The sequence below is a fragment of the Hyperoodon ampullatus genome (assembly GCF_949752795.1).
Source record: "Hyperoodon ampullatus genome assembly, chromosome: 9".
NCBI classification, from domain to species: domain Eukaryota; kingdom Metazoa; phylum Chordata; class Mammalia; order Artiodactyla; family Ziphiidae; genus Hyperoodon; species Hyperoodon ampullatus.
This window is the reverse complement of record NC_136922.1, coordinates 80,492,540-80,509,247: the sequence shown is the minus strand read 5'-3', so window position 1 is coordinate 80,509,247 and position 16,708 is coordinate 80,492,540. Positions and strand designations below refer to the sequence as shown.

General features: G+C 35.7%; 1 protein-coding gene across 6 annotated transcripts in view; it reads right to left on the bottom strand.

Annotated features, from left to right (window-relative positions):
- The window catches only part of PTPRZ1 (protein tyrosine phosphatase receptor type Z1), a gene marked incomplete at both ends in the record, with an annotated part of 166,958 nt that overhangs the window by 29,986 nt on the left and 120,264 nt on the right, over nucleotides 1–16,708 (bottom strand). For 4 of the 6 annotated variants that reach the window (XM_079710936.1, XM_079710937.1, XM_079710938.1 and 1 more), the window contains 3 exons: nucleotides 3,723–3,867; nucleotides 11,349–12,348; nucleotides 16,607–16,653. In XM_079710936.1, coding sequence (XP_079567062.1) covers nucleotides 3,723–3,867; nucleotides 11,349–12,348; nucleotides 16,607–16,653 — 1,192 coding nt within the window. Of the gene's footprint in view, nucleotides 1–3,722; nucleotides 3,868–8,774; nucleotides 12,349–16,606; nucleotides 16,654–16,708 lie in introns of all 6 variants that reach the window. The other 2 variants (XM_079710934.1, XM_079710935.1) reach the window with 1 other exon arrangement.

The window sequence follows — 16,708 nt, the reverse complement described above, 5'->3', positions numbered from 1 at the left end:
ATGGATTTCCAGTAGTAAGTAAATTCCACCAACCATAAAGTATTCAGCTGCATCCTAGACTCTCTTGCCTACCTGAGCCTCAAATGAGATTAACCTAAAATTTCAAAACATTTGGGAGGGAGAGGTGGAATACATAGCTAGAGAAAAAAGAATGGAGAGATGGATGGATGGATGGATAGAGGATGTGTCTGAGAGAATGGGAAGAAGGTAGCATCTCTTAGAATAGGAAAAGATAAATTAAAACATATTAGTATAGTGGTTTAACATGTTGCTAATATTCATTGTAGTATCTGGGTATATACCAGCTCTAAACTTTTCAGCTATGTAATCAAACATTTGTTGGTTTTAGAAAATAAGTGGTCTTGTAATGTTACTTGCATTAATAAGTAACAAAAGAACCTTATAAATCATACCAATAAGCTTAAAAGTGGGAAAAATTAAAATTAAAATAGTACAGGATAAATTCTGGATGAAGATCATCTGTACATGGCTTAGATACACTTTATAGTACAGTCTTACCTAGGAAGTGACATTCTACTTAAAAGGCAGCATGGTACTGGGAGGCCTCCATTCTGGGTTGGTAGCTACTAGTGACCCAAAAATTTAAACTTAAGATCAAGAGAGAATTCATATTGCTTCTCTTCCCACTCTCCCCAGCCAGAACAAGTGTGTCTATGGAAAGTTCTGTTCTATATAGCTTTTGATGGGGTGCTGTTTTGTTGAATATAGCCTTGGTATTTTTCAGATTCTAACTATTAAAAAAGCTCTCCAAAATTTACCCTTTGTTGTTTTTAAAAAGAACTTCTTGAAAATATTCCTTATGGAAGTAATTTTGCGTTTTAAAACCTATGATTTGGCTCACGTAAATTATACCTTAAAACATCTGGAAAATAATTTCAAGGCATATTATTTAATGTATGACAAGATTCAATATCTAATGGTCCATCTGTTCTGTATCAGCAGTGAATGTCTTCACGTCTGTGTGCTAAGTGTTGATAACTATGTCTCCTGCTAATTATCACTCAGCCATGAGAAAAAAAGTGATGACCGTTTTAAACTTATAGACATAGGTCCTATCAATCAATGTTAATCTGATTATTTAATTTACACCTTTTCATCACAGTATTTAGAATTAAAAGCTAGAAACGTGTAATTATGATTCCATTTTTTTGGGTCCTTATACAAATATGAAACAACATTCATCATGCTGTAGTCATCACAGAGACCCTAAAGAAAGTCTGACTGCAATCTTAAAGATGATCTTTCCCCCCAAATGGTAAAAAGAGGAAAGTTTCATTCCTAGATGGGTAAGTGACTTGCCCAAGGCCATATAACAAATGTCAGGAAGAACTGGGAAAGGGATCCAGATTTATCACCTCTGATTTGTTCTGTCTTCCTGCTACGACATGCTTCTTCTCAAGGTTTACACAAAACATGAGAGACCGAGTTAGATACATTAGACAAAAGAGAGGATTTATTATACCACTTTGCGATTATTTTTTCTCCTAAAGAATTAGGTCAGAAAAGTGTTTTAATATATAAACTGGAAAAACGTATAAGGACCATACACCTATTAGGACTCTTGTTGGTATGCCATCAGATTTTTAAACCTTTCTACAGGCTGTAGTTTCCACAAAGGTCGAAAATGTTTCCATATTGGATAGTGAAATCATATTGCTCACAAATGCAGCTACACTGGAATTTGAATAATTCACACAAACCTTGAAGAATGCACTAACACTGTCATTTTGTAATTCAGCAAATACTACCCCTCGTGTATTCGTGTTACTGATCTAAAAAGTTACAGTTGGAAGTGAATCAACTTCAAATGGTTGTGAGTTGGACAGATATGTGAAATTTGTAAGAGTAACAAATCTTATCAGGACGTTTGATAGTTAGATATAAAATATATACATAGGGCTTCCCTGGTGGCGCAGTGGTTGAGAGTCCGCCTGCCGATGCAGGGACACGGGTTCGTGCCCCGGTCCGGGAAGATCCCACGTGCCGCGGAGTGGCTAGGCTCGTGAGCCATGGCTGCTGAGCCTGCGTGTCCGGAGCCTGTGCTCCGCAACGGGAGAGGCCACAACAGTGAGAGGCCCACGTACTGCCAAAAATAAAAATAAAATAAAATAAAATAAAATATATACATAAAACCCTAAGAGTGCTCATATTTTATTTTATTTATTTATTTATTTTTTTGCAGTACACGGGCCTGTCACTGCCGTGGCCTCTCCCGTTGTGGAGCACAGGCTCCGGACGCGCAGGCTCAGCGGCCATGGCTCACGGGCCCAGCTGCTCCGCGGCACGTGGGATCTTCCCGGACCGGGGCACAAACCCGTGTCGCCTGCATCGGCAGGCGGACTCTCAACCACTGCGCCACCAGGGAAGCCCGAACACTCATATTTTAAACTAACACTCTGTACTCACGTTACATAAGACCCTGCCTGGAATGCCCTTCTCCTTTAGCTCCTGTTTCTGAATCCTATCCAGCTCAAGCCTGACATTTTACATTTACCCTGCCCATTCTGGCTTAGCAAGATCCTTTTTTCTCTGACCTCTCTTAGCATTAGAGATTTCAGCTGCCATGCATACACTTTTGTGTAATTTTTTACAAATTTTGCATGGAAAATTCTTTCTCCTCAATAAGCATAAATTTCTTGACAGTGGTGATTCTCATTCATTCATTCCTTTATACTTTCCCATAGTAGTTCGCAGAGTACAGGCACATGGGAAACAGTCAATAAACATACTAAATATTTTTGAATAAACTGAGAGAGTATATTTTGGAATAACACAGAGAGTGGTGATTTGAACTTACAGACAGAGGTTGCTAAAAAAAAAAAGAAATTGATTATAAATCTTCTGAACAAAATTCTCTTTAAAAACAAAAGTATAAAGTACTAAGCTATATCCTTTCTTAGTTTACAGGTATGATTCCTTATATCATCATAAAGTCCTTGTTTTCCAACAGACACAGTTATAACAGTTATACTGATTTACAGTGTGCCCCTAGTAATCGTATTACTTTGCAGTGTGTTCTGCTTGCTGTAGGATGGGAAGCTTACAGTGGGTACAATTTTCCTTGTCCTTTAAAGGTTTCAAGAGATTATTGATAAGAATGAAGCTATATCTCATCTTCAAGGCAAATTATAATGAATTTAAAAATCCCATCTATCTTAATATAGTCATTTACTTTATTTTCAAGTTATATTTATATTTTAATGCTTAATTTTTACCTTTGTGTATGGTTTATTTTTTGTATTAGTATGCAATTGATATGTATCTTGTACAAAATCTGCTGCTATAAAAGTATATTTCACTATATCAAAAACTATGTTTTCTAAAATAATAACTTTTAAAGTTATAACAGCTGGAGCATTTAACTGAGAAGCTTAGATTTATATTAAATCCTATGATAATGTTTGAATGCTAATTAGATTAATATGAAAGTGCAACTGTCAAAATACTGTATTAAATATTAACTGAAGCCAAAGCTCCTCCATTTCGCCTTTAATTGTTTGACAGATGTATGAAGAACAGTCAAATCTTTTATTATTATGTCTTTGGATTCACAAATTCACCTTACTCATAGTTACCTGGATAAATTAATGGTAGCTCTCAAGTAAAGGGAATTTTCAATATGCTTTGAAAAGCATTCAGGTAAAACAAAGGCAAAATCTGAGCTTTATGAAATGCATATCCAAAACAAACACTCAACTTACCTCCAGTAGATGAGAATACCCACAAGAACCACTAGACAGATAAAAGTCAGGGCTGACACGATCACAAGGGGTATAACTGCCTTCTTCTCGGATTCCAACCCCTCAGCTAGACCAATACGAGACTCATGGCTACTATTACTGGCCTCTGTAGTCGGAGAAAATTGAGAAAGTTGATATTTAAGCTTAAGGAAAAGCACATTTTTCAACCGAATAACTGCAATCTTCACTGCTGTTGCTTACCTTTAAAATTTCGACTCTGTGAGACAAGCAATGTCTATGATCATAAGCTAATTTAAGTAACACAAAGCTTAAAAAGTAAGGCAGGCTATCCAGTTGCAAAATAAGTGAGTCATGGGAATGAAATATACGGTGTGGGAAATTCAGTCAATAACTATGTAATATTTTTGTACGGTGACAGACCGTAACTAGACTTATGTGGTGATCAGTTTGAAATGTACAGAAATATCAAATCACTATGTTGTGTAACAGGGACTAACATAGTGTTATAGATCAATTATACTTCAAAAACAAACAAATAAACTCACAAAAAAAGAGAAAAATAAAGTAAGTCAGCCTATCAGAGCTGAAGAACTATAATATCCCAACAAAGACTGGCACCCTGGAAGAGGTGCCATGGCAAGAAGTATAATATTGCCTTGAAAAGCTTATTAAAAGGGAAATGAAAATATTAAAATAAGAAAACAATTCAGTTTCTAAATAAAATGATCAGGAAAAACAGTGCTACTTACTGAATCACCACATATAATCTTGATTTCCCAAAATTAATTGTAATGAAAATATTTTTAATCCCCCAGTTAGGTAAATAATTAGGAGCAATTAATAATTTCATGAAGAGAGAATCTTAGGATAACCCTCCTTACATTAGGATAACCCTTCAATCCAGCAAACTATTTAACATTTAAACGTAGGTTGCTTTTAAGATGTTATTTTGAATGCCCTTACCAACTGTTTTTCTTTATCAAAAATAAAAATACTATTGCATGTAAATTGAAGGAATGCACAGATCTAGGAAATTCTTTTTAAATATGCAAGTGTAAATTATGAAAAAGTCTAAATTCTGTCCTTTGGTTAATTTTAAAAGATGGCAAATAACTATTTTTGTGACCAATCAGGTACATTATTATTCTAGCATTTTCAAAATCACTGCAACTGAAGCTATCATTCTAAGTTGTTAAAAAAAAAAAGCTTCAGAACTGCAGGGTGTCAGTGGCCAGTCACAATTCTTCCCTTTTACTTTGAGGTGTGTGCAGTGTGAAACCAAGATGAGTGAACATTAGAACCATTCTACCAGGATGATTCGCTGACACTGCTACAAAGTAACAGCCCTTATCCTGTCTACCTGTAGAACTTCTGGAATAACTAAGTTTAAGCTCCTCATCAGAGTCTACTTTGCCTCCTACACGTTTGGTACGTTTGGTGCTTTTATACCAAGTATCTTACTCTTAGTGATATGAGACAACAGCAATCTATTTAATTGAAAATATTATCAATTTAGTTGAAAATATTTGAGAATAAATTTGATAGTCACAAATTCATAAATATAGCATTGAAATATATCTAACTGGAGAGAACTTAAGAGTTAAAATGATAGCGTCCTTCTGTAAGAAGAGATGATGCAGAAAGGGTCAAGAATTTAATCCACTCATATAAGAAATGCATCTATAAGTGACAACCAAATGTCCCAAGATGTTTGTTTTTATAACTATGGAAGGATTTGCTAGAAAAAAGCAGAGTTCAAAGTTGTGACTAGAAATAATAAAGCTATATAAAAAGTGGGAATATTGTAAGTCAACTGATCCCTGAGCTGTAGTTAACGTTCTTGTGAGAGAAGGCTGAACTTTACCTTTTATTATGTTAATCATATGCTCTGGTCATTACATATTATAGGGAGACTCATCTAGAAGCCTAAATAATCTGACGGTGAATGTACCGGTATTTTTTAAAGAAATTTAGGAAAGCATCTTGCTTTATACACAATTGTCTTTACATTGTTTCCTATTGTAATTATTGTTACCTAAGTAGAAAGTTTGTGGTTAACAAAGGAAATAAGCCACTTAGCAAAGTCCCTGGTACCTAGAAACTACAAATAGAGGTTAGTATTATTGTCTATTTCAGTCATACTTGAAGTGTGTCCCCCAGAATAGTGGCATCGACATCACCTGGAACTTGTTAGAAATGCATATTTTCAGCCCTCTCCAACCATCCCAAATCTACTGAATCAGAAACTCTGTGGCTAAGACCCAGCAATCTGTGTTTTAACAAGTCCTCTGGGTGATTCTGATCCACATTAAAGTTTGAGAACTAATGATGTACATTAACTTACATACAAAGTGAGGTTATATAATTATACTGGTCTTCAATGGCCACAAATATTCACTGCAGTATGTATGTAGGTGTATGTGTATATATATATGTATCTAGATACATACATATCTCATTTATATAGATGTATGTGCATACATATATATGAGATATGTCTGATCAAATATGTGATACATATGTAAGATATATAACACATAAAATATATAACAAATTACCACATATATATCATACACTCTATATACATGCACTATACACACACATGCACACACACAGAGTCCTGTATATAGACTTTTCTCATAAGTTCTCTGGGATGTCTGATTTCAAAACAAACCTTTTAATTAGGGAGTTAGGATGATAAATCCATGGTAATTACATATAATGAAACTTAGATATTTTATATAAGATGAGATACCACATGAAAGTAGACAATCCACTGGCTGCTTTGTATATACTATAATGAGGAACAACTAGTTATACTGATTTTTATATTCATTAGTTGATACTAAATATCTTTTTGGATATGGCTCCATAGTGTATATGAGTTACCTAAATGATAAGACAAAAATGTGCTAATAGACAATTAGAAAAAAAAGAACAAAAATTAATATTTTAAAATTCACTTTGAGAATAAAACAGTAGAATTTTGGTATTACAAATTAAGCATTATATATATTTTATTGTTCTCAATCATGAAAATGTAGTCCCTAAGAGACAGACACCAATGACACATGTTTCCAGTCTCAGTTTTTTATTAGCTCTCTATGTGACCTAGATCAAGCAATCTAGTATCTTTGGGACTCAGTTTATGCATTCATAAATTGCAGATACTAATATCTGCCTTATCTATATTATTTTGATGAGCATGTCTTGTAAATTATTCTACATTCTAGAAGTAGGTAATAAAATGGTAAGTTTCAGAATTAGTCTATATGCATTTGATAAAGAAGTATATTCAATTATTGGATAAGACAGACTACATTATGATTTTTTTACAGATATGTTTTAAAAATAGGCCAGAATTTTCCCCTAATCCTGTATGATCTTATTTACTTCATTAATTATGTTACTTGCTGCTGTTAGATGTTATATTTGTATTGTTTTCCTCATCAGTGGGAGAACATACTCAAATTAAATAAATCTAATTAGTGCATTGAAGAGAAATTGCTAAGTTTTAGTCAATAATTTAAGGTTTGGCATTTTACAGTATATATAGTCTTTCCATAACAGCATAATCTAGCAAGAACATACAGATGATGTCACTACCTAAAAAGACAGAAAAATGGATGGATTCCTGATGCTTTATTTCTAAATAAATCTAATAAAAATTAAAAAAACACAAGAACTATATTTGAAGCCAGATAACAATTCATATACATGGCAACACTAATGAAATATGGTGACTCATGAATTCCTTACTCATTTTCACATAACAGAATGTAAGTGTTTAAACTGGAACGAAATGTTAAACAGGTATCAAGTCAGAATGTAGAAAAACTTCTCTATCAAAATGTACAAACTTTTAATTGCTGCTGCACTGAAGGAAACTAGATAACTAATTCAAGGGATGGAAATAACAAAGAGGAAAACTATACTGATAAGATTGTTGTCTATGTTCTGGATTTTACATACCTACTTTTATGCAATGAGTGCAAGATTTACTTTAGCCTATCTTTTGACTTACTGCTGAGATTTAAATATTTTCATTGTTGATTTTAAAAAATGCCTTAAAATGTAATAAAAGCAAATTATAAAACTCTTATGATCAATGCAATGAAATTATCTAGTATTTCATATTCTTAATGGTTTTGAATTTCCCCTTTTCTCCCCCATGGGCATCTAAAGCAAACATCTGTATTTTATATGCTGCAAGTAATCTGCTCGAAGAAACATCTGGCTGATAAATTAATTTGCATAAAATACATTAACAAATGAAATGCATTTCTACAGAAAATGTTCTAGTGTTGTACATCTTGTCATACAATACCTATACATACTATGCATATTAATGGCCGTTATTTAACTTCTTAGAAAGGTGTATAACAGCAAGTATAAAGTAGAATGTATTTTGTTAGTTCACACTGCCCTCTTTAGGCAACATTAAGGTAATCAAAGACAATTTTTAAAAATTAAAATCTTAAAAAAAATCTTACCATTAACTCTCAAAACTTAGCAATAGAACTTTTTTAAAAGTCCCCAAGCTGATGTGGATGTGCAATTATCTATCTCCTTTCCACTGGGTGGATCAGAGAGAGGTGGTACATATATCATATTATTATCAGAGTTTATAATTCGTTTTATAATTCAATAGAATTAGTTGACAACTTATTTTAGAATATGAGTAAACCTTAAAATTAAAATCATCTAAAACACACTCCAATCTATCATTTAAAAAGCAGTGTACTGAAAATGTATTATGCACACAATAATTACTCTCACATGAAATAGGTATCTTGCAGAATATGAAAAAATTGACAATAAATAAAATCACCTTATCTATTTTGGAGAGTGTTAACTTAAGGATCAAAACACGTTGAGTATGCATTTGAAATAATGAGTAGAATCATATTTTAAAAACTGTAAATTGATTTGTGAATATCTTGATTTTAAAATATGATGGCCATTTTACCAAATTTCTCTTCCCATGATTTTTCTATTTTTTGAGGCAAAAGCCCACCACACCTCAATCTATCCCTTGGATCCATAACTAACCTGCCTCTGAAATGTTGAATACTTCTGAGTGCCTGCTAGTAACAGTCGGTGTTGAGGGCTGTGGGGATCCAGGAGTTATTTCTGAGTCACCTGCTTCCAGGACCCCATCACCATCTTTTTCATTAATATCTGGAAAACTGAAATCTGTGGAAGTCTCGTTATCATTAAGGCTATCTGAGGTACCTTGCCCTGATCCACTCTCTTCATCACTTGTAGGAAATGCCCAAGCTTTAGATTCTGGGCTGAAAGGAAGCAGGGCACTACCAGTCTGAATGTCATTTTCCTGTTTTCCATCATTGCGCTTTTGGGGTGGCACATTGGTCGGTGGTGATTTATCAGGACTTCTGTCCACATCAGTCTGACTGTCTGATATTACACCTGTGACTTTATTTCCTTCTTCAGAATTCTCAGATAGTGAGTATGAGACTGGGTTATTCAGATCCACAAGACTGTTTTCCTGGGTGTCTGAATCATTCATTACCTTTTCCTGTGATTCTCTATAGGAGGAGCACGACATACACTTATTTATGGATAAGCCATCTCTATCTCTGCCATCATAATCATCATCATCGTAATCATCAGTATCACCATCGTCACCACCACCCACTAAATCAGCATCAGATCTGGCACTCTGAGTCAGCTCGGAAGTTGTTCTAGAAGGAAACAGCAACTTGGTTGTGGTTACAGAACCATCTTTGTTGGGAGAAATAACTGAAATGGAAACATACATGTTTCCTAAAGGGACAGAATGATCAGCAGTTACAACTGTATCAGAGACAACTGTTGGAATACCAGCCAATACCTCATCAGACATAGAACCCTTGGCAGAGGTGAAGACTTCATCAGAGTAAACATGCTTATTTATAAGCGTATCTGGTGGTGCATCAACTGATAAAACAGGAGTAGCAAAGGCATGCCTTCCTTCTCGGGGGGCGGCCTGGTTAAGCTCCAAATTGGCAGTTTGGAACGACTCATCCTTACTGTACAATGAAGGTACCGCTGGCTGGGAACTTTCGCTTTTAAGCAAAACTGGTTCAAAATATTTCTCACTTGCGTAAGAAATGGTTAAACCTTGAAGTGAAGCAGCGTGCATATTAGAAGTAGGTGATACATCAGAGACTGGTACAGATGTAGCGTGCAGCGTGTTTTCCCTTGAAGTGGAATTTGATGCCATGAGATGCAATATTGTAGAACTAATGTGATCAACCTTGGGGGTTTCAACCAATATTGGATCACTAGGCACAGCTGGAAGAGCAGTTTTAAGCAACGTGTCAACATCAGAAGCCTGAAAGGAAGGTTGCAGCAATACTTCAGTATTAAAAGAAGCTGAGGGCTCATGAAATAAGAGCTGAGTTGAAGGAGATAACATTTCACTAGAAGCAGGGTCAGAGGATGCTGGCTCTGAGTTTGCACTAAGCACAGGTTTAAGCGAAGTATCACCAAATGCTTGAGATACAGAGTGTGAAGACTGAACTGGAAAGTTATTTTCTGGAACTTGACTAATCTCATGATCAAAAACCTTAGTAGCAGTAAAAGCAAGAAGCCCTGGGAGGATGCCCTTTGTGCTAGAAGTGCAAACAGGGGATTCTTGTAAAGATGCATTCAATTTATTTACATTATCATACAGGTCGGGCATGACTGTGCTTTCAGAAGGGTAAATCAGCTCACGGAAAGAAGAAATGTGTGGTTCCGTCTCATTTCCATTTATTACGTCACTTTTAGAAAGCAGCTTGTTATCATCCCCAAACATAGATGCTGGATATGTAAATTCAGCTACAGAAACAGGTGAAGACACGTTAAGGGCTGTCAGACCATCTGTGCCAGGTAAAAGAAATTCACTATCAGAGGAGGCTCCAGACCACTCCCCATCACCAGAGAGGCCATGAGTAGGCTGCAGCAACGGTGCGCTTGGGGTTACTAGGGGAGACTCAGGCATCGGTACGTGGTTAGGGCTGCTAAGTAAGGAACCCTGAATAGACTCATGCACAGGTACTGCAGAACTGTAAGAAACACTGAAGAGGTACTGGGAGCCCTCATCATTAGTTAAGGCATAAGAAGGTTCAGGCCCTGAAGAACGTGCATGCATCATAACATCACTGCTGGACGGTTCAGCTTGAGAAAACATAAGCGTTTTATAAAGCACACCAGGTTCACTACCACCGAATTCCAAGGTCTCTGAGGCGTCATGAGTAGTGGTCTGATGTGACACCACATCAGAATATGGAGCAAGGCTGGGCTCTAATAGCAAATCAGCCCCAGCCACTGGCAGAGAAGCATGCAGGGACACCTTATCACTCTCAAGAGCTGAAGTAACTTGTGGAAGGATTTGAGAAACATGGTGAAACAATTCACTACTGAAGGAAGCAGAGGAAAATGGAAGCAAAGGCGCATCATCATAGGAAGACAGGATGGATTCAAATGACACACCGACACTGGGAAATACAGGCGTAGCATGCAAGGCCGAATCACTACTTGAAGCAGCAGGGGTAGTGTTGAGGATCTGATTGTCAAGCAACAAGGGGGTGACTAGAGGAAAGACTTCACTACTGTAGGAAGGTTGGAGAGGTGTCTCACCATTGTATACTGGTTGAGTTGTCTGCGGGTGTACCAGGTTGATGGTGGGGACCGAATCATGTTGTCCAGAGGATGGAGTAAAAGCATGAGGTGTTACCTCAGTTGGGAAGTACGCAAAGGTAGAATAATGTGGCATTTCCATATCTGTGACCAAGGGACCCTGTGACACCAGTGGGCCTGGAGGAGAGGACTCAGTTGTCTTCTCAGATTCATCAATATCCATCTCGGTGTAATTAGTCTGGAGAAAGCTCTCTCTACCTGATCCAACATCGGGCAGTGTTGTCACATCTGTAGTGCTAGGAAACCACACATTTCCATCAACGGAAGGATCCTTTGGAGATTCTTCTGAACCTGAGGAGGCTGAATCTTCTGAAGCATTTCTCGTAGATTCTGGTATAAGGACATCGTACGTGACTGCCTCTGGGATTTCTGAAGAAAACACATAGCCAGGGGATATGCTCTCAGAAACGAACGGCACAGCGGAAGTTGCAGGACTGGAGCCTGAAGAATCATCGGCTTCCGTACTGAGCTTGAAATTGGTCAATAAACTCTCTTCCCCACTGATATCAGTAGATAGCTCTTGAGATTCCATTACAGAAACTGTATTTGAATATTCCACAATCCCAGACAAGTTCATCTGTGGAAATCTGAGAACAGTTTTAGAGCCATCACTTAAAGAGGCTGAAGTGCCTGCCAGAGTGAGAGATGGTAGCTGGGTCGCAGTCTGTGAAGTCAAAGGAACATCTTTTTCTGGGTCTAATTCAGTGACTGGTTGGGAAGTGGAATCTAAGGATGTGTTGGGAATATCACCCTTTCCAGAGAATTCGCTTCCTCTTGCTGGGAACCGGTTAGTCTTGGCCTCATTGTATTTCGTCCCTACTTGGTTGTAGTTTGTTGTGGTAGGAATCTGGGGTTCCTTTCTCCTGATTTGGTTTGTGGTACCGTCTCTACCAGGATTCACAACAGTGTCTTCTTCGGTGTTCTTTCCCTCTTCTTCCTCCTTTGAAAAACAAATAAGATTTAATGGGACATAAGGAAATAAGAGAAAAATGAAATCTTAATAATATCTTATACTGCATTATGCTGTGAATCTTCACTTGTGGGATTTTGAGAACTTCTCATAAAGCACCACCCCGTAGAAGCCATGACTATCCTATAACCATTATTATCCACCCTTGAGGGAGAGTAACTAAACTTAATTAAAGCATCTTATTTATGGCTACTTTTTATTTTATTTTATTTGATGAAAGGAAGTAAATTAATAAATACCACAACTTTGAAAAGAAGACACATTGTAGTGGTATTTACTTACTGAGAGTGTTATGTAACACAGTATTTATTTTCTTGTGTTTATATTTCTCTGTTCAGTTCATCTGGCAACAAGCTAAATAGCAATTAGCTTCTTGTATTGTGAAATGGCAATGAAACAACTTATTTCAAAGACAAAAGTAGCTGTATATTCAGAATATTTCATTGTATATATTAAGGATAAATCACAATTTTTAAGCCATCATAAGAGGAAAGTTTAAGACTGGAAGAGGTTTTTGGTTTTGTTTATTATTTTGTTTTAAATACTTTTCCCTGAGAATTTCATCTTAGACGGAGGCAGACATTTTAAAGACAACTTGTCAAAATATGGTTCTAGTACTGGTCATTAAATTTCGTGTTTCCTTTAGAAACACTATTCAGGTGACCCAGTCTTTCATGGACACTTAATCACTATAATGGCCCAGGAGTTATCTGGCTAGAGGTCAACCAAAACCCATGCTTTCTTTTTTTTTTTTAAACTGTGCATTTTATAAAACATCTAATCATATGTTTAGAAAACTAAATTGCCAAACGTATCAAGATATGATATTTTGTCCACATGGGACATGATTTTGTAAGTTTGTTAGAACTGCCATCTATTAGACCTCTTAAGGCCATGTGCCTTAAAAAAAGAAAAAAGTTACTGAGTACAAATCAGTCAGTGAGACCAATATCAGTAGAAAGAATCTGAATCTTTAACCACGTGTGCTCATGAGCTTTTGTCTCATACACACAGAAAGTGGCACTGTATGAAACACAAGCTTTCAAGCTTAATGTCTGCATCATTATCCAGAGCTTAATTATTTAGTTGGTTTTAAGTATTTTTTTTTTAATTTTAAGGCACATGTGACAACCCTGAGAAGTGAGTCATTAAAAATGGATATTCTCTTAGATTCCCCAGATACATTTCCTCCCTAGTGGTATTTCTTGATAAAATTTTGCATTCTGTTTGATGCCTTGTTCACAAGGACAACCAGGAGATTTTACCAAATAATTTCCTGAATAAATATTCCCCTAATTTTCAAGCCCCAAAACTTCATGTAAAAGGAAATAAGAATAGTTTGCCTTGACTCGCTCTTGGTGAAAGACACTCTTCTCTCCTTAGAAGTTCTCACAAACATTTGTTTTATAATCTGATCCAGAGTTTCTCTGAGGATCAATGTTAAACTTAGCAATATGGAGTTTCTGAACTCTTCCTCATTTTTGCAAATCTGGATATTTGCCTAGTTTTCTGGTATCACTCCACACTCTTACCCTTTATCAAGACTTTCAAACTTTTTTTCTGCTCTATTCAAATCTCCATTTCCTTCTCTCCTCATTCTCAGCAGATGGCTTTCCTGGTTATAGAGAAAGTAGAAGCCACTAGACAAAAACACACCTCTTCCTAATGTTAAAACATCAAAAACCAGGACCAACAAAATCTACCCCTGCCCTTCTCATCCTGTTGTAACTGAAGAGATGTTCCCCTTCTTTCTATTTCCTACATTTGTGTTCTAATCCATTCTCTATCATCTTCTCGGGAACTGAATACAACTATTTCCCTCTATTTTGTATTTTACATTTTTTGCTTTCTTGAATGGATCATTCTCATCAGCTTAAACTCAGATCTCTCCTATTTAAAAGGAACATAAAGGAAAATCTCTAATTCAACGTCTAGTATTCATTTTACCTCTCCCCTTCTCTTCACAGTAAAGTTCCCAAAACACATGTCATCTATCTTCTCTATATGATCTGACAATTTCTATCAAATCCCACAATAACATTGCTTCTCTTCCTCTTTTCTTAGATTCCCACATGAACCTCCTTTATCATCCTCCTATCACAAGCTATGTAGATGTCTATAAAACTGTTCTTAAAACATAATGCCACTCACCGTTTCTTCTATTCGATCTTTTGGAAAAAAACTATACACACATTAAGCACACATATCCCTTTCATTGCTTTCTTTTCTAGCAGATTTTAGACTGTGAGGTTCAGATACCTATTTGAATCTGATGAAAGTGATGGACCTTTCATTAATCCCACCCAACTAAGTCTTATACATCTCTATGAGGTCATATTATCTCATGTCAACATTTCAAGAAGAATATATGATTCATGTTCTAAGATTACTTTATACATATCTGAAACCACAAATATTTTAATGGACACTGTTTCCTATAACTTCTTATGGAGTTATTGTGAATCTCTCTTTCACTACGGTTTTGATCTGGATCACACCTGTTATCCTTCACAACTTTTATTAAAATTTCTTTATTGTAAAGCCTTGATTGTGCTGGAGATATTTTGTCTTTCAAAGTCATGCATTCCTATTGGAAGAGAATTTGAGGAACATCTCCCAAACTATTCATTTCCATATTCAAGCTTAGAGCCATCACCAATACATTCCAGATGTTTGCCAACCTCTATCATTCATTCCTGCATGAATCGATGAAAGTGAACAGTGTTATGAACTGTGTTTGTGTCCCCCCTAAATGCACATGTTGAAACCCTACACCCCAAAAGTGATGGTCTTAGGAGGTGGGGTCTTTGGGAGGTCATTAGTATTAGATGAGGTCATAAGGTGGAACCCTCATGAATGGGATTAGTGCCCTTATGTTAAGAGTCATGAAAGATTGCTTCTTCTGCTCTGCTCTCCACCATATGAAGACACAACAAGAAGTCTGTAGTCAACAATCCAGAAGGGGCTCTCATCAGAACCCCGCAGTGCTGGTGCCCTGATCTCAGACTCCCAGGTTTCAGAACTGTGAGAAATAAATGTTTCCTGTTTATAAGCCACTTAGTTCATGGTATTTTGTTATAGCAGCCCAAACTGACTAAGACACAAACCAATGATTTGTAAAGATAATTTCTTTTTCTTGCCTTTGACTTGATTCTGGTAATCATTTCTAGGTATATTCATATCCACATGCATGTGCACACGTGCGTGCATGCAAACACACACAGACACACAGAGATATCCTTAGCTGAGTTCTGTGAACTCTTGATGAAATGCGGACTGGTCATTTTGGTAAAATAGTACTTTGTAAGAGAGAATTGCCATAAGATAAATAAATTATTGAGGTAATTATATCTGTGAAAACACAACCTAATTGCTATTTATTACTAGACAGTAGTATTAGTTTTCACAAGTTACCAGCTCTTACACACATATGTACTTATGGACAAATTCTTACTATCATTAACAATAGAACCTGGCTTTAACATATAGTCTCAGTTATAATGAATAGCACATTTGGGCTTAGGATGAAATATTGAATATAAGACACAAATAGTCATTTTCTCTCTATTTCAAAAATTAAGACAATGTTAAAATTTATAAATATCCTTAGATGCCCATTTACTTAAAGGACCTTGTGCTAGCAACAGACATTTATAATATAAGTAGTCCAAACAAAATTTATAAATATCCTTAAGTGCCCATTTACTTAAAGGACCTTTTGCTAACAACAGACATTTATAATATAAGTAGTCCAAACAAAAATAATCAAATTAAATGGGCAAAAGAATATATACAATTTATACTTTGACTCATATTTATTATCAATCTGTCAATCATTGGTTAAGTTAGTTAAAAATAAGCTGTACCAATATTAAGAATTGCTTAAATATTATTTTAGTCTTTTAGAAACATTTGAACATGAAAAAATTCCAATTTGTGGCTATAGTTCATAGCTATCATTATTTTTAAAGTTCACTGTTTTTCTAATTATCAACAAACCTTTTCTATCTCTTTTTAAAAATTATACCAATTAAAGTGTCTTCCAACTTCTTCATAAAAAAATCATGTATATTAATTACATGTCTATCTACAAAGCTCAGCAACTAATCCCACAAACAATGAATAATGCAACATGAACTTTTTATTAATGCAACATCTGAAACCTAACCAGTAATTCAAACCAGACTTCTTAATTTTAAAACACTTGAATAAAAAGTAGCCATGATACCTTAATTATTTCTTCAGTTCCAATTAATTCAGGAAAGAGGTCAAGTTCTACAAAATTAAAAACAAAATTATTAACATTTTTATTCAACTATTTCAGCCTTAT